Raw genomic sequence first — 27,779 nt, 5'->3', positions numbered from 1 at the left:
TAGAAGTACTAAAGCTAATAATGATAATAATGCTACTAATATGGGTAATTCTCATTATAATAATAAAAGTAAAAATTTCATTATATTTCTTATTCTTCCTCCTTTCCACTATTATCTATTACTATTATGTTTTTTACTTGAAACTCTGGCACAACAATTTCCTTCGGGATGAATAAAGTTGTTCTCATCTCATCTCATCTCATACAAATGCTAATTAAAGTGCATATTTTTATAAAAGTAGTGAAGCTAATGATAATAATACTGCTACTAATAGGGCTAATTCTCATTATAATAATAAAAGTCAAGTACCATAATAATAATAATAGTAATGCTGATTCCAATAACAGTACTAATAATATAAGTGCTAATAAAGTGCTAATGCTAATAATTAAAAGGGTTCCAGGCGGGCGCGCACGCGCAATCCAGGAAGACTTCCGGCAGCGGATGAGACCGGAAACAGACGACCTCCTTTTTTTATTTTGTTTTGTTTCCTGGCGCCGGACGGCTCGGACCTCCGACACCGGACTGTCAGCGGGGAAACGGCCGCCGGTGTGGGGACGGGGAGCGGCCCGGTCCGCCCCGGTGGAGCGACCGGGAAACGGCGGCGGAGGGACACACACTCACCTGCGGACATGTTGACGGAAAGTTACGAAGCGGTTCACCTGTGCTAGCGGAGGGAACTTCCGGGTTGTTTTTTTTTTTTGTTGTTGTTTTTTTTTCGGGACCGGCAACTGTTCGCGGATGGAACCGCGTCCGGCGGCGGAACCTCTTCACTGAAGCCGGGAAACGATGTCCGTGAACGAGCTTTACTCGAAGGTGAGTCCCGGTGACCGGTTCCCCGCCTCCGCGGAAGTTTCGCCGAGCAGCCACCTGTTCCCACCCGGCTTCGCACGGCTACACTCCGGGTTAAAAGTTTAGCTATTTACCCGAAATGTGTTCGCAGAAAGACGCCGAACATTCCAGAAGACCAGATTTATGCGGTTCAGTCAGTTGCTGGAATAAAATAGGGACTTTTATCGTGTATTAATGTGAAATTAGTGAATTTTCGGATGGGGTACGGTGGAGCGCAGGTGCACCGCCGGATCGCTGTCTCCCCCCGCCCCTCAGGATGTGAGTGACCCGGAGGAGAGTGGGCCGATCCCGGGCATCGGGTCCAGGAAGCATCGGGGGTTCTCCGGGGTGTGGGAATCTGAAGCGGTGATTTGGAGTTATTTATTTGTAGTAAACAAACCTGAGGCTATCAGACTTTTTAATTCCTCTTCCCTCAGCCGCAGGGAATCTTCAATCTTTGTAGTTACTGCTAACAGCTAAGACAACTTATATTTCATTATATTTCCTATTCTTCCTCCTTTCCACTATTATCTATTACTGTTATGTTTTTTACTTGAAACTCTGGCACAAAAATTTCCTTCGGGATTAATAAAGTTGTTCTCATCTCATCTCAACTCTCCCCTACTTAAAAAATTAAATCTGAGCAGCCATCGAAATAACGTCTCTAGATCCGGCAAGATTTTTTTTAATTTAAACTAGTTCTTTGACGATGATGTCACTGTGTGGGGGGGGTCAACAGGTCAGCTGCAGATCCTATCTCTTTGATCAATTATTGATCGGTTTTGTTCCTGTTTGACAAAACAAGTGTGTGTTTGTGAGTGTGTTCGAAACCTCTCCCCCAACTCGTTAAGTAGCTCCCCCTCCCTCTCGGGGCGATTAAGCCGCTGCGCCATCTGACCCCCCACCCCGCCATTGTTGTTGCCATGGCGACATGTTTGTGATGGCCCGCTCGTGCCGCTTTTAAGGGATTACCGGGCATGGGGGGGGTTACAGCATCAACTTGTGCTGCCCAGACGGACCCCCAGTCACGACGACGGTGGGGTTTCTACCCTTCCGTGGAGACGTCTTGTCACTTCCTGTTGTCGCCCCAGAGTTTGCGTTCCACAGGAACCTGCGTTACGACCCTCACTCACACACACACACACACACACCTACCCTGCTGGGTGACTTACATTGTTCAGATGCTTTATTTCGGGATTAATCACCCCACGTCTACCCCTCCCAGCCGGAAACCTGAAATTCTCCAGGTGTCTAATTACGAGCCGGGCCACTTCCTGCTGGAGAGGAACGGCAGTCGAGCCGCCATCTTTAATTAGGCGTTGCTCCGATGAACACTGCAATTGCCCGCAGTACCAACTGTGGCCACATCCAATAAGGGGGGCGCTATTGATACCTTTTTTGTTGTTGTTGTTTTGTGTTCCCCCCCCAAGTTCACCCGGGTTTGGATCCCGGACCCGGAGGAGGTGTGGCGGCCTGCCGAGATCACGCGGGATTTCAAGGAAGGGGAGACGCTCCTGAAACTGAAGCTGGAGGATGAGACGGTACGGTTAGCATGTTAGCGCCTTGCTTGCGATGTGGACGTGAAATCCTTTCATTCATTTGTTTATCGTCTAGAGCAGGGGGGGTCAAACGTACGGCCCGCGGGCCGGAACCGGCCCGCAAAGGGGTTCAACCAGGCCCGCAGGATAATTTGTAATTAAAAAAATGCATAAAAGACAGGGATTTATTTATTTTTTTAAATGCAATTCAAGAATTTTCCGCTATTTTGGCACTATTTTGGCCGGAACCGGCCCGCAAAGGGGTTCGACCAGGCCCGCAGGGTAATTTGTAAGTGAAAAAATGCATAAAAGACAGGGATTTATTTATTTATTTAAATGCAATTCAAGAATTTTCCGCTATTTTGGCACTATTTTGGTCCGAGAAGAAGACAAACCGCATCACTGAGACGGACCAATCAGCAGACGTTATCAATGCTGCTTGTTATGACGTTTCCACCCTGTTCTCTACCTCCCTGCTACTCCCTCATTAGCCAAAATGTCGTTATCAAAACAGAGAAAAGTAGATAAAGAGTGAAGAATTTCAAAGAAAAATGGACTACGTCCTATTTATTTACGGAGACGCACGGGAAACCTTTGTGCTTGGTGTGTTTGCAACAAGTTTCGGTATTTAAGGAATATAATATACGGCGCCGCTACGAGACTCATCAGAGCGAAAAATATGACAGCTTGCAAAGAAACTGAGAAGAGATAAGATGGAGCCGGCTACTTAATTGCAAGCAAAAATGTGCAATTTAATGTTAGTCAGCAGCTTCACTACAAACTAGTATCATGGAATTCTACTGTTCATGCAACTCCATACATTTCAGTATGTACTGTGTGTGTGTGCATGTTTCATGGATGAAGTTTACACATTTACAGGACAGGTAAATACTCTCATTTACATATTTAATAGCACTCTCTTTAGTTTGTAAGGTGTAGGGATTCAATTTAGATTTTATATGCACATGTGGACGTGGTTTAAAAATCCCTTTCTTTATAAGTTACATTACATTACATTGCATTTGGCAGACGCTTTTATCCAAAGCGACTTACAATAGAGGACATAGGGACTGCAAATACACGATGCACAGGAAATATATAGAACAGTAAGCTTGGGTTCGTGATTTTTTTTTTTTTTTTTTTTTTTTTTTTGACAAATAAGTCTCATTTAATCTTAAAGTGCATTACTATATTTCTCAATACCAATTACTTGTTAAAGTTTTGTGCCTTTGTACAAATAGTGGGATCAGATGATTGCAATGCAAACATGTGAATGATAGACGTAAACTGCACTTTTGTCTGAGGAAATATGAGGTGTTTCATGAAATATTTTGTAAAAGGATTGTTCATTAAATTCCAAGATTGTCCTTGTACTTCTTTACACCAAAACAAAGACATGATATTTTGGTTATTTATTGCTGAGTATGCTAATATTTTAATGGTCCGGCCCACTTGACATCTACCGAATGTGGCCCACCATTGGAAATGAGTTTGAAATGAGAACCGAACCAAGGACCTTCTGGTTGTGAGGCAGAAGCACAAACTGCTGTGACATTGTGCTGTGAATGAATGATTTACTTTAAGATTTAAATTCGAGATGGGAACAAGATCTTCCCGAGTTCCCGGTTCTGATCAGTTCCCCACTTCCTGTCCAGCCTCTGGACTACCCCGTGGGTCCCAACTCCAACCCCCTTCCCTTCCTGCGGAACCCGGACATTCTGGTGGGCGAGAATGACCTCACGGCGCTCAGCTACCTCCACGAGCCCGCTGTCCTGCACAACCTTCGGGTCCGGTTCCTGGAGTCCAACAACATCTACACCTACTGCGGTACTTCTCCCTGCTAGCACCAGTTTAGAACCTGGTTTAAGTTCCGGTGGAGGTAAATGAGCCCATCTGATTGTTTCTGTCCATGCGTAGGCATCGTCCTGGTGGCCATCAACCCCTATGAGCAGCTGCAGATCTATGGCGAGGAGGTCATCAATGCCTACAGCGGGCAGAACATGGGTGACATGGACCCGCACATCTTTGCCGTGGCCGAAGAGGCCTACAAGCAGATGGCCAGGTGAGTCGGCACGCCGCTATCATCGGAGTACCCGGTGTCAACCCGTCACATGTAGCCTGAGTCTGCAATTCATTGAGCTCTTCCTCGAGATGTCAGTCCAGCGTTTCCAAGGCGATGAACCACTCCCCCCCGGTATTGTTTATGAGAAATCGATCATCAAGAACCCGTCAGGCAGCCGTGTTGGAGACTGTGCGCCCGGATGTAGTATGTAAGCTTCAGACAGAATAAGACATGGCCCCTGCTGATGCTTTTTGAAAGTCTTGACGGGGGGATCTCGGTCCACTAGGACTCAGGCCGGGACTCGGGTCAGAGTCTTAAAAGGCTCTCGTTCTCATCAAACGCTTGAAAAACCTTATTTCCAGCGTTTGTTGAAGGGCATCATTCAGCTTCTGAGGTACAGTGGACTTCTGAGGCAGTACCGCACCGCAAGGGTACATCTCAAAGCTTTCTGGTTCCAAAAAAAGACAATTAAGAAGTTTGAGCTTCCATCCTCTGTAGACCAAAGTGCTAACGGTCTGTCAGACCTCCCTTTCTGGCTGCTGATGAAACTTGTCCGGTTTTGTAGGGATGAGAGGAATCAGTCCATCATCGTGAGCGGAGAGTCAGGCGCCGGGAAGACGGTGTCCGCCAAGTATGCCATGCGCTTCTTCGCAACAGTGGGAGGGTCTGCCAGCGACACCAATGTGGAGGAGAAGGTTCTGGCCTCCAGCCCCATCATGGAGGTGAGTTCCTCCTAGTCCACTTATGGAAGTAATTCCTTCTAGTCCGATGATGGGGGTGAGTTCCTCTTTGGTCACTTATGGAAGTAGTTCCTTCTTGTCCAGAGATGGAGGTGAGTCCTCTTTGTCCACTTATTGCAGCAGTTCCTCAAAGTGTTGTACAGGTTAATTCCTCCAGGTCCCATGATGGAAGTGAGTTCCTCAAAGTTCTGTTATAGAAGTGAGTCGGTTCTAGTCTAGTAATGGAAGTAGTTCCTCCTACTAGTCCCATGATTGAGGCGAACTTCTCCCAGTTCCATCTTGGAGGTGAGTTCCTCCTAGTCCCATGACGCTGGGGAGTTCCCCCTTGTCCAGTTATGGAAGGGAGTTCCCCTAGTCCAGTTCTATCGTCTGGTTCAGGCGTCCTTGCCAAGTCCCATGATGTAAGTGAGATCTTCTCATGTCCCACCAACATTTTCATCCTGTGTCTCCTGTACTGGACTGATCTCCTCAGGTTCCATCATGTAAACCCATTCTTCTTAGTCTCATCATAAAGATGAGCTCCTCCAGTCCTTTCAGAGAACTGGATTCCTCTGGTTTCCCCCCAGCAGACCTCAGGTCACCGTAATTTTGACCTACAACCTTGAAACACTAAAACGGACAGTTAGGACCCTCCTCTTCTTCTTCTTCCCCTGTGTCCTCCAGGCCATCGGGAACGCCAAGACCACCCGCAACGACAACAGCAGCCGCTTCGGGAAGTACATCCAGATCGGTTTCGGCCGCCACTACAACATCATCGGTGCCAACATGCGAACCTACCTGCTGGAGAAGTCCCGAGTCGTTTTTCAGGTGGGGCTTCACAGCTGCTTTCCCTTCCTCACAGTGGACGACGGGGCTTCCCTCGTCTCACGCCAACACTTCCTGTTTGCCCTGCAGGCCGAAGATGAGAGAAACTACCACATCTTCTACCAGCTGTGTGCCTCCGGTTCCCTGCCCGAGTTCACAGAGCTTGGCCTCAGTGAGTACTACTGCAACTCTGTAGTACTACTACTACTACTACTACTGCTGCTACCATGTGACGCATATCTAGACCCACCTGAGACGCTCTTTGATGTTTGCTGAGATATTGTTTGTGGAGTTTTCCAGATCAGGGGGTCAGGTTAGATCAGTGGTTCTTAACCTGGGTTCGATCGAACCCCAGGGGTTCGGCGGAGGTCGAGACACACATTGGTGATGACATCACTGGCCGCAGGTGATCACGCTACATAGCTTAGCCTATCCGTGCTGCGGGGATTTTGGCGCGCTCCCTTCATACTGATTATGTCGGGCAAAAAAAGAAAGCGGTCGGAAGAATACGTACGATACGGATTCACATGTATGACGGAACGCGATTGGACTCGATGTCCTAACGGCGTGATTTGCAAAGACAAGATGAGCAATTCTAGTCCGGCACCGGCAAAACTAAGGGAAGGCTTCCTTCAGCTGCATGGAGATGGGAGCTACAAGAACATAGCGCTTGCTGGATTCAAGGTGAAGGGAGCCAGATTCCATGAAAAGGCTACTCCGCCTGTTCTTTGTACCCATCGACGAACCGATCCTCCATCCAATAAAGAAGGGTTCGGTGAATGCGCATGTAAAACAGGTGGGGTTCAGTACCTCCGACAAGGTTAAGAACCACTGGGTTAGATGTTTGAGCTATTTGGAGTACTAGGATACTCGTGGGATTTGGAGAGAACTTTGATCGTGGCCCTCATGACATTTCAAGTGAATTCAACCTATCAGTGATCCTGAAGTTAAGCAGGAGTGTCCTGGAGGCCCTCAGGGGTCAGAGGTCACAGGTCGAACCTAGAAATGGAACTCGCCATGCTAAAGCTAATCCTGTTGTTTGTCCGGCAACCAGCCAGTGCCGAGGACTTCGTCTACACGTCCCTTGGGGAAAACATCTTCATCGAGGGGGTGAATGACGCCGAGGACTTGACCAGGACCAGGCGGGCCTTCAGCCTGCTGGGTAAGAGCCGCCCAGAATAACCTGATGAACGGATGAATACAACTGCCCAGAAGACAAGTAATTAAGCTCGGATCAGGCTACCGATGGTATCATTTGCTGATGGGATTCCCTGCAGGTATCAAAGACTCCAGTCAGAATAGCATCTTCAAGATCTTGGCCTCCGTCCTCCATCTGGGCAACATCCAGATCTGCTCAGAGCGGGATGGCGACTCTTGCCGTATCATGGTATGTCCGGCGCCAGCCCGCTAGCATCCGCCTTCTTGCACCTTTCCCCGTTGTAAACCTTGTTCCGTCCCACAGTCTAACGACGTCCACCTCAAGCACTTCTGCCAGTTGTTGGGGGCGGAGCTCCAGCAAATGGAGCACTGGCTCTGCCACAGAAAGTTGGTGACGTCGTCGGAGACGTACATCAAGAACATGCCCTTCAAGCAGGCCACCAACGCCCGCGACGCGCTGGCCAAGCACATCTACGCCCGCCTCTTCGACTGGATCGTGGAGCACATCAACGTGGCGCTGCACACCTCGTCCAAGCAGCACTCCTTCATCGGCGTCCTCGACATCTACGGGTTCGAGACCTTTGAGATCAACAGCTTCGAACAGTTCTGCATCAACTACGCCAACGAGAAGCTACAGCAGCAGTTCAACTCTGTGAGTTTTAGGATGGGAAGTAGCCTTCGGTCCAAATACGCTTATCGATGACAGGCGGAGTTATTCCCTTAAACGGACAAGGTTAGCTTGTAAAACGTGATGGTGCTTGCATCGCTACTAACTACCACCAACTCAACTAGAAGAACTTTAACGTTCAAGAAAACTTCCAGAAGGTCGACTTCAAGCTTGAACCACCTTCAAGCTGATTAAAAACACAAATACAAGCTAGTCGTAGAAATACTTGAGGCCGAGTACTACGAGGAAGCACTAGAGTCCAAGAAGAAAGGGTAAAGGCGGTGGTTGTGGTTGCAGCATGTCTTCAAGCTGGAGCAGGAGGAGTACATGAAGGAGCAGATCCCCTGGACGCTCATCGACTTCTACGACAACCAGCCCTGTATCGACCTGATCGAGGCGCGCCTTGGCATCTTGGACCTCCTGGACGAGGAGTGCAAGGTGAGACCGGTCACGTAGGGTCTTCACTGAACCTTCTGGATCTTTCTGTACTGTGGTAGGAACCCCTAGCAAACACGGAGAGAACATGGAGACTCCACATAGAGGGGCGTCCTCCCTTTTTGCCGACGACACACCCATTTATTTTGGTGGCTCCCAGATGTAGCCCCAGCATCGGGTCGGCTCTGATCCACTTCCTGTGTGTGTGGCAGGTGCCGAAGGGAACAGACGAGAACTGGGCCCAGAAGCTGTACCGCCAGCACGCCACCAGCGCCCACTTCCTGAAGCCCCGCATGTCCAACACCTCCTTTATCATAGTGCACTTCGCTGACAAGGTGGAGTACCAGTGCGACGGCTTCCTGGAGAAGAACCGGGACACGGTCTACGAGGAGCAGATCAACATCCTGAAGGCCAGCCAGGTGAGCCTTAGTTTACCCCTTGGTCTGATTCCCGCACCACCAAAAATAAAACTTCTGTCAGGTCTCGACGAAAATGAAAGATCTTTTTAAAGATGCCGCGCGTAATCTTCCCCTCAGTACCAGCTGGTCGCCGACCTGTTCACCGAGAAGGACGATGTGGCCTCCTCCAAGGCGTCCCGGATCAACGTGCGGCCAGCGAAGTCCACCCCCAAAAAGCCCAACAAGGAGCACAGGAAGAGCGTGGGGCTGCAGGTGAGGATGGGCGGGGTTACCCAGAGTAGTGGCAGAGTCAAATTTGGCCTCTCACGCCTTCTTCTGACTCCAGTTCCGCAGCTCGCTGCACCTCTTGATGGAGACGCTCAACGCCACCACGCCGCACTACGTCCGCTGCATCAAACCCAACGACCTGAAAGAGGCCTTCTCGTAAGTACCCTCAACCTTCAGCGGTAGCCTTACTTGGAGTGTCCAGTCCACCTGGATCAGGACTTCAAAAAGGTTCCTGGTTGGATTCCCATCGGGGACCTTTTTGAGGGGTGGAGTGTCCCGTGTCTGAGTGGGGTTCCTCAGGGTTCTCCCGGTTCCTTCCGCAGTCCAAACACATGCAAGAGGTTCTTAGGACACCCCACATTGTCCAGAGAGGGCAAACGTTGTATGTCTCTAAATGTGGCCTTATGATTGAGCTGTCCAGGGTGAACCCCGCCTCTCGCCCAATGACAGCCGAGCGCAGGAAGTGGTGTAGATAACGAACGAATGAAAGAATGGATGGATAAACGAACGAGTGACCCCATAGTGTCGGACTTTACGGAATAAAAGCTTGTTTTCGGATAATGTCACATGACCCCATGACGGCATGTGACACATCATCACTCTGTTGACAGAACTGAAGAAAACACGGTGTGCACGTGTGTGTGTGTGTGTGTGTGTGTGTGTGTGTGTGTCAGTCACCCTATCGTTACCATGACGATGACCGCCTGTGACAGTGCGTCGCTCATTGGGTCAAATTAGATTGGGTCACATGACGCCACTCAGCAGAGTGTTGGACGCCTTTGGAGCAAGATGGCAAGCAGGAGGAGGAGGTGTGTGTGTGTGTGTGTGTGTGTGTGTGTGTGTGTGTGTGTGTGTGTGTGTGTGTGTGTGTGTGTGTGTGGGTGTGTGTGTGTGTGTGTGTGTAAGACCGTAACGTGTGTGTGTGTGTTCGGCCAGGTTCGACTCGGGGCGGGCGGTGCAGCAGCTGAGAGCCTGTGGAGTTCTGGAGACGATCCGGATCAGCGCCGCCGGGTATCCGTCCAGGTGAGGAGCTCTTCTTCTGGTTCTGCTTCTTTTCTCCTGGTCCTCCTCCTCCTCCTGTTCAAACATGGATCTCTGAGGGTCTCGTTCTCTGGTTCCTGGTCATCTGCTGATCAGAGATCACCCGCAGGGTGAGAGAACATCATCAGACCTTCTAGCAGAGAACGCCTAGAACCTTCTCCTCCCTTTGCCTTAAAGAGCATACAAGTGTTTCGTCATGTCTTCAGCAGAAGTACCAAATGTTCTCGTGTCTTCATTACTTAGTTTAACACTTGGTCACGCCATCTGTTCTGTAGTTTCTTGAGTACTTTGGTACTTGACTTATTGCTCCTCTGGCGGTTTCTTGTAAGATCCTTTTCTCCATTGGAAGTATTCAAAGTTTTAAGTTACCTTAAGTTACGCAGACATACCCTACAAACTCCCGGGTACTTACTTTGTCCTGACAATGTCCTTGCTGTAGGTACTCTAGAGTTGTAGAACCCTCTCCTGTTGCATTTGTAGTTTTGGATAGAAGAAACAAGTTGCACTTGAACTGGTGTTCCTTGGGTTTCCACGTCAGGGCCTCCTGTACTCTCTGAAACGTTGAATGCCATACTCACCTGCGGGTGTGTCCTTGCCTCCAGGTGGACATACCTGGACTTCTTCAACAGGTATCGAGTCCTGATGAGGCGGTCGGACGTGACGTCACCGGACAAGAAGATGGTTTGTAGGAACCTGCTGGAGAATCTGATCAAGGTCAGACAATCTGATATCTAGTTATGGAGATGTTTACTGAGGGAACAAGGGAAGGAGGCAGTTACAGGACTACTTTTGTCAGTAACTGGTTACTTATTTTCAGAGACGAGAACTAATATAGTTATTTAAAGTACATCTTAGTTACTCAGCCAGTTACTAAGTAGATAATTGAAGTTAATCCATCGGTCCTTCTCCTTTCCGGCTCCTTGTCCTGCCAGGACTCGGACATGTTCCAGTTTGGGAAGACCAAGATCTTCTTCCGGGCGGGGCAGGTAGCGTACCTGGAGAAGCTGCGGGCCGACAAGTACCGCACTGCCTGCATAGCCATCCAGAAGACGGTGCGGGGGTGGCTGCAGCGGGTGCGGTACCGCAAGATCCAGCTGGCGGCCATCACGCTACAGAGATATGGCAGAGGCTACCTGGCCCGCAGGTGGGCTCCTCAACTCTGGGAAGGAACTCCTGGATTTAAGTCCCAGAAGCGTGGTAGAACATCCCATCACGTTCTCCCCTCGCTCTTTCCCTTCATCCAGATACGCCGAGTACCTTCGCTTGACACGGGCCGCCATCTTCTGTCAGAAGCAGTTCCGCATGGTGAGAGTGCGGCGGGTCTTCCTGATGGTGAAGAGGGCAGTGATCACCATCCAGGCCTTCGCCAGGGGGATGTTCACCCGCAGGGTGTACCAGGAGGTAACATGCACACACACACACACACATACACACTGTACTTCTGGATTGATGTGTGCAGGACAGCTGATCGTAGTCAGAAGGTCACTGTGGGGTCGATGTTGTCAGCCTGGCGAGTGGATTGGAAGCGAAGTGTACCCAATTAGAGATGGAATGTGGCCCACAGAACGCCTCCTGATTCTGTGTGTGTGTGTGTGTGTGTGTGTGTGTCAGTTCCTCCTGCACCACCGGGCCATGATCATCCAGAGGAACGTCCGACGCTGGCTGGCGAGGACACGCTTCCGACGAACTCGCGCTGCCGCCATCACCATCCAGTGTGCCTTCAGGCGGCTGCGGGCCAGGAGGCAGCTGAAACAACTGAAGATCGAGGCCAAATCTGCCCAGCACCTGAAGAAGCTCAACACGGGCATGGAGAACAAGATCGTACAACTACAGAGGAAGATGGACGATCAGGTACCGGTACACGCAGTACATGCAGTACTGCTACAAGCACTGCAAGCGCATTGTTGTCGCATACAGAGTACCTACAGAAACGGGTATGCAGTAAATACAGGTGTATGAAAATGGACGAACACGTACCAGTACCCAATACAGGCAGAATGTGCAGTACATGCAGTACTGCTTCAAGCACTGCAAGTGCATAGTTGTTATTGCATACAGAGTACTGTCAGACATGGGTACACAGTGAATACAGGCTTCTGAAGGTGGATGAACAAGTACTTGTACACACAGTACACGCAGTACATGCAATACATGCTATACATCAAGCAATGCAAGCGCAAAGGTTTTTCTGCATGCAGAGTATCGACAGAAATGGGTATGCAGTAAACACAGGTGTATAAAGATGGATGAACAAGTACCTGTACCCACTACAGGCAGTACATGCACTATATGCAGTACAATGAAGAACTGCTTTAAGCACTGGAAGTGCATAGTTGTTGTTGCATACTGAGTACTGTCAGACATGGGTACGCAGTGATACAGGCTTCTGAAGATGAATGAAGAGGTACTAGTACATACAGTGCACACAGTACTTGCACCACATGCTGCACATGTAGCACTGCTTCAAGCACTGCAAGGTCAATTTCTGCATACTGAATAGCAACAGAATGCAGTAAATACAGGTGTATGCAGGTGGATCAATGGGTACCGGTATGCACTACAGGCAGTACCTGTAGTACTGCTTCAAGCACTCCAAGTGCAAAGGTGTTGCTGCCTACAGAGTACCAGCATATATGGGTGCACAGTAAATACAGGGGTATGCAGAGGAAGATGGATAAGCACGTACCAGTACTCTCAGTACTACGCGGAGTACACACAAGCATCATACTGTTGTCCATGAGCCATGATTGAGCTGCTGCAGTGGAACATGGTACATAGAACAAGTATAAAAGTGCTCAGTACTTCACAAAATACTCCACGCACAAGGTATATTGTAGGTAGACCCAGCACTGGACTGTGTAGTACTAGCAGTACTAGCAGTATTTGTCATGTTCCAGAGCAAGGAGTACCGAAATCAGAACGAGCAGCTGGTGCAGTCCAACACTTCCCTGGTGTCGGAGGTCGGCAGGCTGCAGCAGGAGGTGCATCTTCTCCGCAGTCGCCACGACGACGAGGGTCAGGTGATGTCACTGCAGGAGGAGCTGCAGCACCTGCGGGAGGCGCTGCAGGAGGCGCATGCTCAGAGGAAGACGTTGGAGGCGGACCACCTGGCGGAGAAGAAGGACCTGACCCAGGTGGGTATGAAGTATGTTCCGATGGCCTCCTGCCGCAGAAGCGCTCCTTGGAACAAAAAATGGCTTTCTAGAACCAGGAACCTTCTCTTGGTCCTTCTTTTGTATCACGCAACCAGGTTTAGAGATTGACAGATGAAGCTCTGGCTTGTACTGAGGTCACTTCAGAGTTTCGTGGTCGTTGGGAAACTTTTCCCTGCTCTCCTCCGAAGGGCGCTAATCAATGAATGATTGATTGATCAAGTGATTGACTGTCCCGCCCTCAGAGGGTCCATGAGCTGGAAGAGGAGAACTGTCTACTGAAGAGCGAGAAGGAAGAACTTAACCAGAAGTTCCTTCAGAGGCTGGAGAAAAACACTGGTGAGATACATTTGAAAACGGCGGGAAAATGGCGTCCCCATGGCAACAACATGCTCCAACCAAACATCTCTGTGTGCCTATGTTTGCGGCAGATGATGACAGCGGGCGCTTGCAGGCGGAGCTGCATGGTGAGCGTCAGCGGTACCAGAACCTCCTGCGAGAGTTCTCCAGGCTTGAGCAGCGCTACGAGAACCTGAAGGAGGAATTGTCCCTGACGAAGGTTCTAAGCTTCGCCCTCGGTGTCCCACCGTTTCCCAAGTTCTGGAGCAGATGCTTTTAGACAACATGAGCGAGTTGATTATTTGGGTCTTGACGGGCATGTCCTCCTGAGACCTGCCAATCACCAGCGGGTGGGGCTAACCCCAGGGTTTTGTCTCCACCCCCTGTAGTTCCACCCCGGTCACCGGAGGAACCCGTCCAACCAGAGCAGCTTGGAGTCGGACTCCAACTACCCGTCCGTGTCCACCTCCGAGGTGGGCGACACGGAGGATGCCATCCAGCAGGTGGAGGTGGGTTTGGGGTCAGGAGGCGGGGCAAGGGGCAGCGCCTGGCGATGGTAACGGCCTGATGTCTCCGCAGGAGATGGGCGTGGAGAAGGCGGCGATGGACATCAGCCTCTTCATGAAGCTGCAGAAGAGGGTCCGGGAGCTGGAGCAGGAGAGGAAGAGGCTGCAGGCCAGCGTGGACAAGATGGAGGAACTTGCCAAACGCAAGGTGACATGCACCGTCCTGGTCACGTGGCTTGGCCCATAAACACCAAATTTACAAAAAAGTTTTTGTATTTAAACGATTATTTACAGTGATTGTTTTCCCTATCGTTCCCAAAAGGGTTCGGACTCCAAGATCCCTGCCAGCGAGCAGGAAACGGCCGACGTGGCGTACCACACCCTGAAGGTACAACTTCTGGTGCAACTTTATTCCATTCTTGTTTTCACTGGCGGGCCCTGAGCGCACGGCGGCGCAGTGGTTAGTGCTTTGGTCTCACAGCCCGACAAAGGGACCTTTCTGTGTGGAGTTTGTGTTCTCCCGCATGTTCTCTGGTTTCCACAGTCCAAAAACATGCAGGTTAATTGGAAAAAATTGGGATTCTTGCCCCGAATGAGTGAGTGAATGGTTGCTTGTCTGTATATATGACCCTACGATTGACTGGCGACCAGTCCAGGGTGTAACCTAGAGGTGACTGCTGGGATAGGCTTTACCCTTTGCTGGGTAAGCGGAGGGAGATGGATGGATTTACAGAATATGGCAGCATGTTTTGACCTTGAGGTCGCACATTTGACACCATTAAAAAGAATACGAAAAGAAAGGGATCGAAGTCCAGTTTGGATTGGCAGCCCCAAAGAGTGATGTTAGAGGCTGAGCCTCTTCTTCGCGGCCTATTTGGGCACTAGCATACAACACACACTCAGCTGTTAATGTGCTTTCTGTTTGCCGAGACTCTTTAGCATTGCACTCCCTGACGCTGCCACGCAAATCATACAATTAGGGGACCCACACAATTTGTCTGCAATTAGCAGACAGCACGGCGCAGCCGGTAGAGCAAACGTCTTCGGAACAGACCATTCCTGGTTCAATTCCCGGCTCCTCCTAGTGTGTCAAAGTGTTGTTAAGCAAGACACTAACAGGCTCTGGTGGAGGGTAGCCTACTGGTTCATCCATGAATTTCCCCACAGGGGATTAATGAAGGATAAATTGTCATAATTGTGCTAACAGGTCTCAGTGATCAGCTAGAAGGTGAACAGCTGAGTATGTGTTGGATACTAGTGCCCAAACAAGCTGTGACGAAGAGGATGGTCCACTGATGTCAGTGCCCCACACCACTTGGGATTGCCTGAAAATGTAGTTTGGATTACTTATCACTCATTTTAGTTCTGAGTCAAAACATGCTACCACATCCTGAAAAGGAAGTAGCATTTCTGCTGATGTATTTTAATTCTAATTATGATACCTTGTATGCTTCCATAACATGTCAGACAACACGGTAGGACACGGGAGTGACATAAGTCAAGTGCACAAGTAAGACACAGGGGTTGGATACACAGGTAGACACACAGGTGGACATACAAGTCAAATGTACAGGTGAGACACAAAAGTAAGATACATGTCGATCACACAGGTGAGATAGAAAGAATGCACAACTGAGACATACAGGTAAGATGTAGATTAGATACACAGGTGAGACATACAGGTAGGACATAAAGAGACACAGGTTGGACACACAGATAGGACATAGGTCAGACACAAAGGTGAGACAGGTTTGACACGCAAGTGAGACACTCAGGTAAGGCACAACTGTGAAACATGCAGGTAAGACATAGTTGAGACATGCGCAAGACACACAGGTAAGACATAAAGGTAGGTCATAGACACACTAGATGCACAGGTAAGACACAGGTGAGACTCATAGGTAGGACATTGGTGAGACACAAGGGTAAGACATAGGTCAGATGCACAGTTGAGGCATACAGGTCAAATGTACAGGTGAGACTCAAAGTTATGGCAAACTAGATGCACAGCTAAGGCACAGGTGAGACATATAGGTAAGACATAGGTCTTACCTATGGACGCACACAGGTAAGACGTAGACTAGATGCACACGTAAAACATACAAGTAAGACATAGCTGAGACATACATAGGACACACAGGTAAGACATAAAAGTAAGACATAGATGAGACACACTAGTAAGACAGACCAGGTGCACAGGTAAGACAAAGGACATAGGTCAGATGCACAGGCGAGACACACGGATAAAATATAAATCGGACACAGGTAGACCTGTGCCTCTACCTGTGTGAGATGCACTGGTGAGACATACAGGTAGAAAACTAGAAGATGGACGGGTGAGACACAAAGGTAAGACATTGGTCAGATGCACAGATCGGGAATACGGGTAGGACCTCAATTGGACACAGGCATACCGGTGCCTCTACCTGTGTGAGACAAACCGATAAAAGCTGGAACGGCAAAGAGCTCCTGGACCTGACAAGTTATAGGCCTCTCCAGAGGATTTCGGACTGATCTCCCTTCCTGCTTCTGCCCGCCTGGTGGATGAAAGTTGCACTGCGGTTAAAAGAAATCACCTTGTCGCCCCACAGTCGCAGGAGCTGGAGTTGGAGAACAAGAAGCTGAAGAACGAGCTGAACGACCTGCGGAAGGCCATGGCGGTGCCAGTCGGCCCCTCCAATCAGACGAATGAGGGCTACGGTGTCCTTCTAAGCCAGCTGAAAGCGGCCAATGAGGAGCTGGATGCTCGCAAGGAGGAAGTGCTGATCCTGCGCACTCAGATCGTCAGCGCTGCGCAGAGACAGGAGGAGAACCATCACCTGGTAAGACAGGAGGCCACCTAAAGAACTTCTTGTAGACGTCTCACAAAGATGGTCTTTGTTTTTACGGAACATCCCGGAAGTACCCGCTTGATTTTGCTTGACCGCTCCCCCTCACAGGAAGTGATTCCTGAAGGAGCACCCGGCGAGACAGGCGACGACGAGGCAACCCAGCAGCTTTCAGAGGCTAAGAAGTAAGTTACCCCGCCTCCTGCCGTATAAGCCCCGCCCAGCTCTCCGTCACAGCGCCACTGCCTCCTGCTGAGTCTAATAATTTAATTTTTTTAGGCCTAACAGATGATAGTGTTTACATCTAATAAACTACTCATTTCATGTTTTCTAATTAACTAATTTTGATGTTGGAGACAACAACTGGAGGCGGCAGAGGTAAAGAGGAGGAGGTTCCTTTTTGGGAGTGAGGAGGATGGAATGAGTCCGTCAGAGGGACAGCACGTGTTAGATGTTCTGGAGATAAAGTCGCACTGAGATGGTTTGGACAAGGACAGCGATGGGATGGTGAAGATCTGGGTAGAAGGATGTTGAGTTTGGAACTGCCAGGCAGGAGGTTTAGAGGAAGGGTAGGGAGGAAGGGAAGAGGCAGAAGATTGGGTGTGGGGAAGGGAGCTTAAAGCACAATGACTTGTAGGCTCAGTAAGGAGGGAGACTGGTTGATTTGTACAGGTTTTGAAGCAGATTTATAAGGGAGCTTAAAGCACATTGACTTGTAGGCTCAGTAAGGAGGGAGACTGGTTGATTTGTACAGGTTTTGAAGCAGATTGATAAGGGAGCTTAAAGCACAATGACTTGTAGGCTCAGTAAGGAGGGAGACTGGTTAATTTGTACATGTTTTGAAGCAGATTGATAAGAGATGGGAAGGAGGTGCAGCAGGTTCAGGAAAGAGAGCGTAACATACTGACAAGTGCCAGAAGTGTGATGGGAACATCTTGTTGGATTACTTTTTTTTTTCAAATTCACTTTAGTCTTGGTCTTTTCAAAATGGGAGGATGGAAAGAGTGCTTTGAGGAGTTTATGAATGAGGAAACTGTAAGAAAATGAAGAGCTGAAGAGGTGACTATTGAGGACCAGGAAGTAGCAGAGATTACTAAAGATGGAGTGAGGGGGCCATTGAAAAGGGCGAAGAGTGGAAAGGCAGTTGGTCCTGATGATATACCTGTGGAGGTATGGAAGTGTCTAGAAGATGCAATGGTAGAGTTTCTTATTTGATAGGATCTTAGAGCGTGAGAGGATGCCTGTGGAATGGAGAAGTGTGATGGTGCCCATTTTTAAGAACAAGGAAGATATACAGATTTGTGGTAACTATAGAGGAATTGAAGTTGATGAGCTATAAAATGAAGTTATGAGTAGTGGAAAACTAGACTGAGAGCAGAAGTCAGCATTTGTGAACAGTATTATGGTTACATACCTAGAAAGAGTACTACAGATGCAGTATTTGCCTTGAAAGAGTACTACACATGCAGTATTTGCCCGAAGAAAGCTGGTAGAAGAGTACAGAGAAGGTCACAGGGACCCGCATTGGGCCTTTATTGACCTAGAAAAAGCATACAACAGGGTGTAGAGAGAAGGACTATGGTTGTATGAGGAAGATGGAGTGTCAAAGAGGTATGTTAGACTGGTGCAGAACATGTATGTCAGCTGTGAGACAGTGGTGAGGTGTGCCGTAAGGTGTGATGGAGAAGTTCAAGGTGGAGGTGGAACTCCATCAGGGATCAGCTCTGAGCCCCTTCTTGTTTGCAGTGGTGATGGACAAGCTGACAGGTGAGGTTAGACAGGTATCTCCATGGACCACGATGTTTGCAGAAGACATTGTGATCTACAGTGAGAGCAGGGAACATCTTGAAAGGTGAAGGTGGAGGTATGCTCTGGAAAGGAGAGGAGTGAAGGTTCACTGAAGCAAGCCAGAATATTTGTGTGTGAATGAAAGGGACCAAAGTGGAACGGTGAGGGTACAGAGAGCGGAGATAAAGACGGTGCAGAATTTTAAGCTCTTAGGGTCAGAAGTCCAGAGTGTGGAGAAGAGGTGAAGAGACAGGTTCAAGCTGGTTGGAACGGGTGGAGAAAAGTGTCAAGGTTGACTAAAGAGTGTCAGCCAGAATGAAGGGAAAGGTGTAGAAGACAATATTGAAGAGCAGCCATGGAGTCCATGGTTTGGAGACACCGTGGGGGAGGAGACAGGAGACAGAGCTGGAAGCAGCAGAGATCAAGATGTGGAGGTTCTTTTTTGGGAGTTAGGAGGACGGATGGGATCGGGGATGCGTCGGGACGGCATATGTTAGATGTTCCGAAGATAAAGTCAAACTGAGACGGTTTGGACATGGACAGAGGGATGGAGAAGATCTGCAGTTACATCATTCAGGCGCCAGAGGGTGCAGAGCGCTTAGTGTCTCAGCAGGAAAACATGTTCAAATCATAGGTTAAAGAACATGGAGATTATTTTTAAATTATATTTTTTAATTAATCTGAAACATTTCGTAAAACCTTAATTTCGCCGTAGGATCGTTGTTACAAGTTCTGTTAATGTACAAATACGTAGAAGTGGATCATTTAAGGAGTTTTATTCGTAAATAACACAGTAAACATCTCTGCTTCTGCTCCTACTACCATCTCTGCTCCTGACTGGCTCTTCTTCTTCTTCTTCTTCTGCTCTTCCTCCTCCTCCCGTCCCGCGTGGTCTCCACTCTTCTGCCTTCCTTCTTCACTTCTGCATGCTCTCCCCTCCGCCGCCACGCGTGGACAGCCGTCCCCCGTCCTGGCTGGAGGTGGATGAAGATGGGGAACTGGCTCTGGCCTATCAGGGTCTTAAACAAGTGGCCAGGTGCCTGCTGCCTCCTCGCCGCCGCCGCCGCCGCCGTTGTTGTCTGGTTGTCGTTTTGGTGATTGCTCCGTTCCCCTCACGCTCTCCTTCTGCGCCTGAACTAAACCCACCCTGAGCTGTGTTTCTGCCAGAAGGTTCCTAGACATTCGAGTCCAAGCAAGAGGGAGGGTTCCTTCCCAAAAACAAAAACAACTCCTTTGGGGAACTTGTTTTGGTAGAACCACACGCCCATATTGTTTGATGACAATATAGGTGTTTGCCGTGGATCAGTGTGTTGCTTCAGATGAGTGCCTGCTGTTTGGGGAGTGGAACCTTCTGGAGCCTGAAGCTCCTGGAGGCTCCTGCAAGGCAGGCTCTCCCCATCTGCCCCCTGACCCATAACCTTTGCCCCCCGACCACAGGCTGTTGGAGGCCCAGCTGCAGTCTCAGACCCGACAGCACCGCGACGAGCTGGAGGCCCTCCACACCCAAATCGAGCTGCTGAAGGACGACGTGGAGAAGAAGCAGGAGAAGCTCAGCCACATTATGTCGCTGTCGCCCGACGCTCAGGTGGAGTACAGCGTCCAGCAGGAGATCACCCGTCTGACAGATGACAACCTGGTGAGACGCTTGGCTACCAATAAGGCTTACCTGACTCTTTAAGTCCAAGATCGTTCCTGCGCTGAGGAGGTCCGGTAAAACTTCCAGCTTCCCCCTCACTTCTGTCTGACGCCTGCAGGACCTGAAGGAGCTGGTGGAAAAGCTGGAGAAGAACGAGAGGAAGCTGAAGAAGCAGCTGCGGATCTACATGAGGAAGGTCCAGGAGCTAGAAGGTAAAGCTCTGCAGACACAAACAGGAAGGCAAGTGTCCGAGAGGGTCGTGAACTTTACGGATGCCGCCCCTTCCTCAGTGGCGGCGGCGGCGGTGGCGGCCAGCCAGTCCAGGCCTGAGCTGAGCAGGCAGGTGACACTCCAAAGGAAGGAGAAGGACTTCGAGGGGATGCTGGAGTTCAGCCGTGAGGACGAGGCGCTGCTGGTCAAGACGCTGATCACAGGTGAGACCCAGGACCCACGACTTGCTGCCCCCTGCAGAAGAAGCAGGAAGAGACACAAACACTCCCAAAAGCCAGTCAGTGGAACTACAAGTATGGCGTCTGTGGTGGACCCAGCGGTGTCCAGACCCTGAAAGGACCCATTGGAGAACATTAAGAAAGACCCAATCATCTAATGGGACACTAATCTGGACATTAGCGGAGGAGGGTTGTAGTGCTCTTCTTCAAAGGCTCCGCCCCCTACACTGCACCCCGTCCTATTTCACATCCCTTCTTACACCCGCGCTTCCTGAGATGTCCGACAAAGACGGTTGACATCACAAGGTAGTTCCTCAAGGTTCTCCTCTGTCTGCAGATGTCCGTCCCAGCAGCGTGGCGGCGACGGTCCCCTGTCTGCCCGCCTACATCCTCTTCATGTGCATCCGCCACGCCGACTACATCAATGACGACCGGAAGGTGGAGTCCCTGCTGACCTCCACCATCAACGCCATCAAGAAGGTCCTCAAGGTGAGTGGCCTCGTCCGTGACTTCGGACCTCTTGCGTACTCCAAACTCTGACCTCCCGCCATCTCTTCCCCGCCCCCAACCACCTTCAGAAGAATGAGGACTTCGAGACAACGTCCTTCTGGCTGGCGAACACCAGCCGCCTCCTCCACTGCCTGAAGCAGTACAGCGGTGACGAGGTCAGCGCATACCGTCCGCTATCTTCGGCGCAAGTCGCCACGAGGCCCGACCTGACGGCTTCTTCTTCTTCTTCTTCCCTTCCCTTCCCTGGCAGGCCTTCGTGGCCCAGAACACGCCCAAGCAGAACGAGCACTGTCTGAAGAACTTCGACCTGTCGGAGTACCGGCAGGTCCTGAGCGACCTCTCCATCCAAATCTACCAGCAGTTGATCCGAGTGGCCGAGGCCGTCATACAGCCCATGATCGGTGCGGTCACATGAGAACCGTATATGGATATACATTTTTTATTTATTAACCTTTATTTAACCAGGAAAAAAAAGTCCCGTTAAGGTTGAAAACCCCTTTTACAAGGGAGTCCTAAATTCTATCGCATTTAGTGAGATAGAATTAGGGAGTTTCCAGTCTTTTTGAAGTAAGTTCATGGGGGCAGCACAGGCAAAAGGCCTTTTCCCTTGTTCTGCGGGCAAAAGGGACATAAAGCAACAGTTGATCATTTGATCGCAGCGGGTGAGAATCAACAGGCCGCCTTGTGACTAAGTCACAGATTTGAGGAGGGCAGCAGCCCGAGCATGGCCTTATAAATAAAAGTGTACCGATGCCCCGACCTCCTGGTGGACAAAGAAGGCCATCCAACACGGGAATATAGTTCGCAATGATGCGTTAACGATCTACAATTTGTTATAAGATAAGATAAGATAAGAACAACTTTATTAATCCCGAAGGAAATTGTTGTGCCAGAGTTACAGAAAAAAAAACAGTAATAAATAATAAAAAGAAAAAGGCAGAATTAGAAATAAACTATAAACTATAAAGTGTCTCAGTGAAACTATAAAGTTACGAACCTCAGTGAGGGATGATACAAAGTGTCGACTAAATGTTCCGCTAACTAGATACATGAGCCAACAAGGGTCTCCTTCGCCTCCAGTGTCGGCCATGTTGGAGAGCGAGAGCATCCCCAGCCTGGCGGGCGTCAAGCCCACGGGCTACAGGAACCGCTCGTCCAGCGTGGACACCGACGGTGGCGGGACAAGCGGCTACACGCTGGGGGCCCTGATCCGCCAGCTGGGCCAGTTCCATACCATCATGCAGGACCAGGGTCTGGATCCGGAGATCGCTTGCCAGGTGGTGAGGCAGCTCTTCAGCTGCCTCAATGCCGTTACCCTCAACAACCTGCTGCTGCGCAAGGACGTCTGCTCTTGGAGTGCCGGCATGCAGCTCAGGTAACCCAGAGCCTGTCAGGCTACCTTGTGGCCCTCCACATACCTGAGCCTTATAGCAGGGAGCTGTAACTGATGCTTTCTTACTGTGGCTACTGTAGATAACAGAATGATGATGTTTCCGTGGTTAAAGTAGAAAAAAACAAGTGAGCAATGATTATGTTACCTTGGTTACCAGAGGGAACAAGGTTAGCTAACAATGAGACCGTTAGGTTGGTTTCAGGAGAGAACAGCGCTAGCTAACAGTGACGACATAACTGGTTCCAGGAAAAACACAGCAAGATAGTAATGATGACATTACCATGGTAGTAGGAAAAAACAGCGTTAGCTAATAATGAGAACACTAGCTTTGTTACAGGAGAGAACAAGGCTAGCTAACAATGATGACAGAACTGTGGTACTGGGAAAAAAAAAAAACAGGGCTAGCTAACAATGATGGTGTTACTTTGGTTGTGGAACAAAAACAAGGTTAGCTAACAGTAATGTTACCTTGGTTACAGGAGAAAACAAGGTTAGCAACAATGATGACAACTTTGATTACAGGGAGAAACAGCTAGCTTACGCTCTACTTTGGTTGTGGAACAAAAAACAAGGTTAGCGAACAATAATGTTACCTTGATTACAGGAGAAAACAGGGTTTGCAACAATGATGACAACTTTGATTACAGGGGGAAACAGCTAGCTTATGCTACTATGGTTACAAGAAGGACCCAGCTGACAGTGATGTAACCTTGGTGACAGGAGAGAACATGGCTAGCTAACAGTGACGACATAACTGGTTCCAGGAAAAACACAGCAAGATAGTAATGATGACATTACCATGGTAGTAGGAAAAAACAGCGTTAGCTAATAATGAGAACACTAGCTTTGTTACAGGAGAGAACAAGGCTAGCTAACAATGATGACAGAACTGTGGTAATGGGAAAAAAAAAGAACAGGGCTAGCTAACAATGATGGTGTTACTTTGGTTGTGGAACAAAAACAAGGTTAGCTAACAGTAATGTTACCTTGGTTACAGGAGAAAACAAGGTTAGCAACAATGATGACAACTTTGATTACAGGGAGAAACAGCTAGCTTACGCTCTACTTTGGTTGTGGAACAAAAACAAGGTTAGCGAACAATAATGTTCCCTTGATTACAGGAGAAAACAAGGTTAGCAACAATGATGATGTTCCCTTGGTTACAGGAGAAAACAGGGTTTGCAACAATGATGACAACTTTGATTACAGGGGGAAACAGCTAGCTTACGCTACTATGGTTACAAGAAGGACCCAGCTGACAGTGATGTAACCTTGGTGACAGGAGAGAACATGGCTAGCTAACAATGATGACAGAACTGTGGTAATGGGAAAAAAAACAGGGCTAGCTAACAATGATGGTGTTACTTTGGTTGTGGAACAAAAACAAGGTTAGCTAACAGTAATGTTACCTTGGTTACAGGAGAAAACAAGGTTAGCAACAATGATGACAACTTTGATTACAGGGGGAAACAGCTAGCTTACGCTGCTATGGTTACAAGAAGGACCCAGCTGACAGTGATGTAACCTTGGTGACAGGAGAGAACACGGCTAGCTAACAATTATATTCCTGTGGTTACGGCACATAACAGGGCTGGCGATGACAGTGTTGGTGTTATCATGGTAGAGGAATGTGTGTGTGTGTGTGTGTGTGTGTGCACGTGCAGATACAACACCAGTCAGTTGGAGGAGTGGCTCCGCGGCAACAACTTGTATCAAAGCAACGTGGTGGCGACTCTGGAGCCGATCATCCAGGCCGCCCAGCTGCTGCAGGTCAAGAAGAAGACCTCGCAGGATGCCGAGGCCATCTGCTCGCTGTGCTCCTCCCTCACCACCCAGCAGGTCCGACACACACACACACACACACACACATACACACAGCTCAGTCATCAGGTGACATCCAAGAGTTCCAGCAGCTCCTTCCTGTTTGCAGATCGTGAAGATCCTGAACCTCTACACGCCACTCAACGAGTTTGAGGAGCGAGTCACCGTGTCCTTCATCCGGGACATCCAGGTGAGGCCTGTCTGGATCTATCTGGATGCTCTCAGGGTCCAAGAGAGGGGGGGTTAGCAAAAGCCGCTAAAAGTTTGTGCAAACAGGAGTGGCAAACAAGCTTGCTTGCACTTCCCAATGATGGTTCAGCGCAGGGTTGGCACTGTATGTTAGGCCAGAAAGCAACTCCTGTTAGCACCGACTTTCAGCAGCGCTGCTAACAGGCTTGCACCATTTAGCAACGGGTGTGGGTGTTCACAGGCTCGGCCGGAACATTGTGTATGCTAGCATTTGCCTGTTAGTAACTCTCGTTAAAAGCACTGCCTGTCAGTAATGCTAAAAGTCAGTGGTAGCAGCACTTACTCTTGATGGATCAGCAGGGGTCTGATACATCATGCCTCTTTCCATCTCATGTTAGCACTTCCCGTAGTGCTGACTTTTTGCAGTGCCGCCTGATAACAACACCGTTAAAGTGGACACTAGCAGGAGTTATGCGTCACCAGGGAGGATGAGTCATCACTCCTTTTAGCAACTCCTGCTAGAACAAACAGTGCAGCCTATTAGCAACATTGCTTAACGTCAGTGCTAACCAGAGTTGTTCATAGGCTTAGTTTCTGGGGGATGAAATTATGCCAGTTTGCAGCTGCTTGTTAGCAACTCCTGTTCGCAGTACTGCCTGTTACCAATGCTGCCTATTAGCAATGCTAAAGGTGAGTGCTAAGAGTACTTTCTGAAAGGCTTGCCTGCACCTTCCATGATGGGTCAGAAGGGGACTGGTACGTCCCGTCTATTAGCAACTCCTGGAGGTACAGACTTTTAGCAGTGCGTCTTGTTAAAAACGCTACTAAAAGTCGATGTTAGCAGGAGTTACTCGCAGGCTCAACATAGGGTGTCCTGTGATGGGTCAGCAGGGATCATGTCTGTTTGCAACTCCTTTTAGCACTGACTCTTTCAGCTCTACTGACAGGCTCAAATGCACATCTGATGATGGGAGGGTGGTACGTCACAACTGTTAGCGCTTTCTGTTAGCTCTCTGGTGGGACATCTTAAATAGTATTTACCTTCCGCCAATCAGTGAGAGGAACGGAACGCGCCACTAGACAGCAGTTAGCTTACCTTTTATCATCGTAATTGTTGTTGGTATAATTAATGCTATATATTTATAGAAGTACCTAGAAGGCCAGAGGGAGCTGTGTTGTGTTTTTGTTGACCTTGAAAAAGCATATGACAGGGTGCCAAGAGATGAGCTCTGGTATTGTGTGAGGAAATCTGGAGTGGCAGAGAAATATGTTAGACTGGTGCAGGACATGTATGCTCGCTGTGAGACAGTGGTGCGGTGTGCTGTAGCTGTAACAAGATAAGTTCAAGGTGGAAGTGGGACTCCATCAGGGATCAGCTCTGAGCCCCTTCTTGTTTGCAGTGGTGATGGACAAGCTGACAGATGAGGTTAGACAGGAATCTCCATGTACCATGATGTTTGCAGATGACATTGTGATCTACAGTGAGAGTAGGGAAAGAAAGAAAGGTGGAGGTGGAGGTATTCTCTGGAGAGGAGAGCAGTGAAGGTTTAGTGAAGCAAGCCAGATTATATGTGTGTGAGTGAGAGGGACCAAAGTGGAACAGTGAGGGCTACAGGGAGTGGAGATCAGGAAGCTGGAGGATTTCAGGTAGGTCGCAGAGGTCGCAGAGATGAAGGTGTTGAGGTTCTCTTTGGGAGTGACCAGGATGGAGAGGATCAGGAATGAGTCTATCAGAGGAACAGCACATGTTAGATGTTTTGGAGAGGGAAGGGAAAAGTCAAAAGAAAAAGAAGAAGAAGAAGATATCGTAGCAACTCCTCCTGGAGTCTGGATCTCCAAGACCTATTGATTAGATGTTCTCGATGCGATCAGAAGGTTTCTAGCGATCTGTCGTCTCCGCTCTCCAATCTAGAACCGGCTCCAGGAGCGGAACGACCCCCCGCAGCTGCTGCTGGACACCAAGCAGACCTTCCCCGTGCTCTTCCCGTACACGCCTTCTGCACTCAGTCTGGAGACCGTGCACATCCCCGCCTCCCTGGGTCTGCACTTCCTGGTCCGGGTCTGACCCGGGTCCCGGTCCTGACTGAAGAGTTGAGGCAGGAAGGGAGCAGCTCGGACCATAACGCAGGTCCCGATCCGGCCAGACTCGCTAAGTGGACCAGGGTTCCGCCCCGGAGACTCGGTGGCCTCCCGACGGTTCCGTCCGGGCTCTGATTGGACTGATTCGGTTCCGATCGATCTGGTAAAAATTGGGGTTGAAGAGAAGAAATTACTTTTTGATTGAATGCTGAGATTTTATTCAGAGGGGTTAGGGTACCGAAGAAGAGCGGCGCCATTTTGATTGATAAAAGTCGTCAGAGAAATCGTTGTTGATACGAAAAAAAGAAAAAAAGAATCGCGATGAAAGTACGGATTAAATCTGTCGGGCGTGGATGTTTCGGGGACTCCTGCCGCGAGCGGGAAAGCGGTACCTCCAGGTCAAACCGAATGGCATCACAGAGAATCAAGCTAATGATATGCTAATCTGCTAGTTTTTGTAAACGTTCTCCAGTTGCGCGTTCCCCTAACAGAACGGCTAAACCTGCTAGCGCGCGCCATCTCGCGCTCGCCGTCTCACCTCCAGTGCCTTTTTGTTTTTGGAGGTTTTTTTTGGCCACTTTGTGGACAGAAAGGGGAAACAGGAAGCGGATGATGGCCGAAGCGTCACTGCAGCTGAGGTTGCTAATGTCGCTAACGCGGGTGCAAAGCGGAAATAGAACCTTTCAGAGCTAGCGAAAATCCTTTGGAGATACATAGTAGCTACAACATTTAGCTTGTTGTCACGCTAACTCGGGACGAGCACAAGGGACGATGGGAAAGGTAGCTTTCGGACGACCCATGGCTCCAGTCCATAATCTGCGGCTGTAACCTCGCGTCACCTAGTGTGGTAGCATCTTGTTGCTATGCTAAGCTAACAGACACTCAACACGTGATCTCCGCCGCCCCCTGCAGGCAGACGGGTGCCCTACGACAGGGCGCTGGGATTTCCCGAGGCACTTGAACTGCACACGAAAGTGTTTTTAACAAATGAAATCTCTCGGGAACAAGGACCTTTTCTCTTTACCTTTTTTTTTTTTTTTTTTTTTTTTTTTTAGACGGAAGCCTCAAGTCGAGCAGCGTAAGTTAACTCGTAAGTAATTAACCAGGAATAAACCGGCGCCATCAAG

General features: G+C 49.2%; 1 protein-coding gene across 2 annotated transcripts; it reads left to right on the top strand.

Moving 5' to 3' along the window:
• Positions 1 to 469: 469 nt before the first annotated feature.
• On the top strand, positions 470 to 26,969 carry myo5b (myosin VB). Of its 2 annotated transcripts, XM_086152877.1 has the most exons (37): positions 470 to 816; positions 2,262 to 2,372; positions 4,025 to 4,196; positions 4,287 to 4,431; positions 4,997 to 5,153; positions 5,835 to 5,978; positions 6,066 to 6,147; positions 7,030 to 7,137; positions 7,253 to 7,362; positions 7,438 to 7,785; positions 8,098 to 8,238; positions 8,448 to 8,654; positions 8,772 to 8,906; positions 8,980 to 9,077; positions 9,858 to 9,944; positions 10,565 to 10,676; positions 10,895 to 11,106; positions 11,207 to 11,363; positions 11,574 to 11,813; positions 12,860 to 13,096; positions 13,360 to 13,453; positions 13,546 to 13,673; positions 13,843 to 13,962; positions 14,033 to 14,167; positions 14,282 to 14,347; positions 16,551 to 16,781; positions 16,899 to 16,972; positions 20,013 to 20,211; positions 20,330 to 20,423; positions 20,502 to 20,645; positions 20,998 to 21,149; positions 21,239 to 21,325; positions 21,421 to 21,571; positions 22,251 to 22,545; positions 24,228 to 24,402; positions 24,494 to 24,574; positions 26,486 to 26,969. In XM_086152877.1, the coding sequence occupies exons 1-37, from the start codon at positions 790 to 792 to the stop codon at positions 26,636 to 26,638; spliced, it is 5,409 nt and encodes a 1,802-aa protein (XP_086009003.1). In that variant the 5' UTR covers positions 470 to 789; the 3' UTR covers positions 26,639 to 26,969. The 2 variants fall into 2 exon arrangements, with proteins under 2 accessions (XP_086009003.1, XP_086009002.1); XM_086152876.1 differs by having other exon boundaries at positions 20,330 to 20,645.
• Positions 26,970 to 27,779: the final 810 nt, after the last annotated feature.

This window comes from Fistularia commersonii, chromosome 9 (assembly GCF_037954325.1).
Source record: "Fistularia commersonii isolate RoL2024-O1a breed Wild chromosome 9, RoL_Fcom_v1.0, whole genome shotgun sequence".
In the NCBI taxonomy this organism is placed as follows: domain Eukaryota; kingdom Metazoa; phylum Chordata; class Actinopteri; order Syngnathiformes; family Fistulariidae; genus Fistularia; species Fistularia commersonii.
The sequence above is the reverse complement of the archived record's forward strand: the minus strand, read 5'-3'. Positions and strand labels throughout refer to the sequence as shown.

Excerpts from the sequence above, each read along its gene's own strand:
- myo5b (XM_086152876.1), top strand. The coding sequence starts at position 790 with ATGTCCGTGAACGAGCTTTACTCGAAG. Across the intron at positions 8,239-8,447 it reads TCCTGGACGAGGAGTGCAAG|GTGCCGAAGGGAACAGACGA; the intron begins GTGAGACCGGTC and ends TGTGTGTGGCAG. Across the intron at positions 20,212-20,329 it reads GTCTGACAGATGACAACCTG|GACCTGAAGGAGCTGGTGGA; the intron begins GTGAGACGCTTG and ends TGACGCCTGCAG.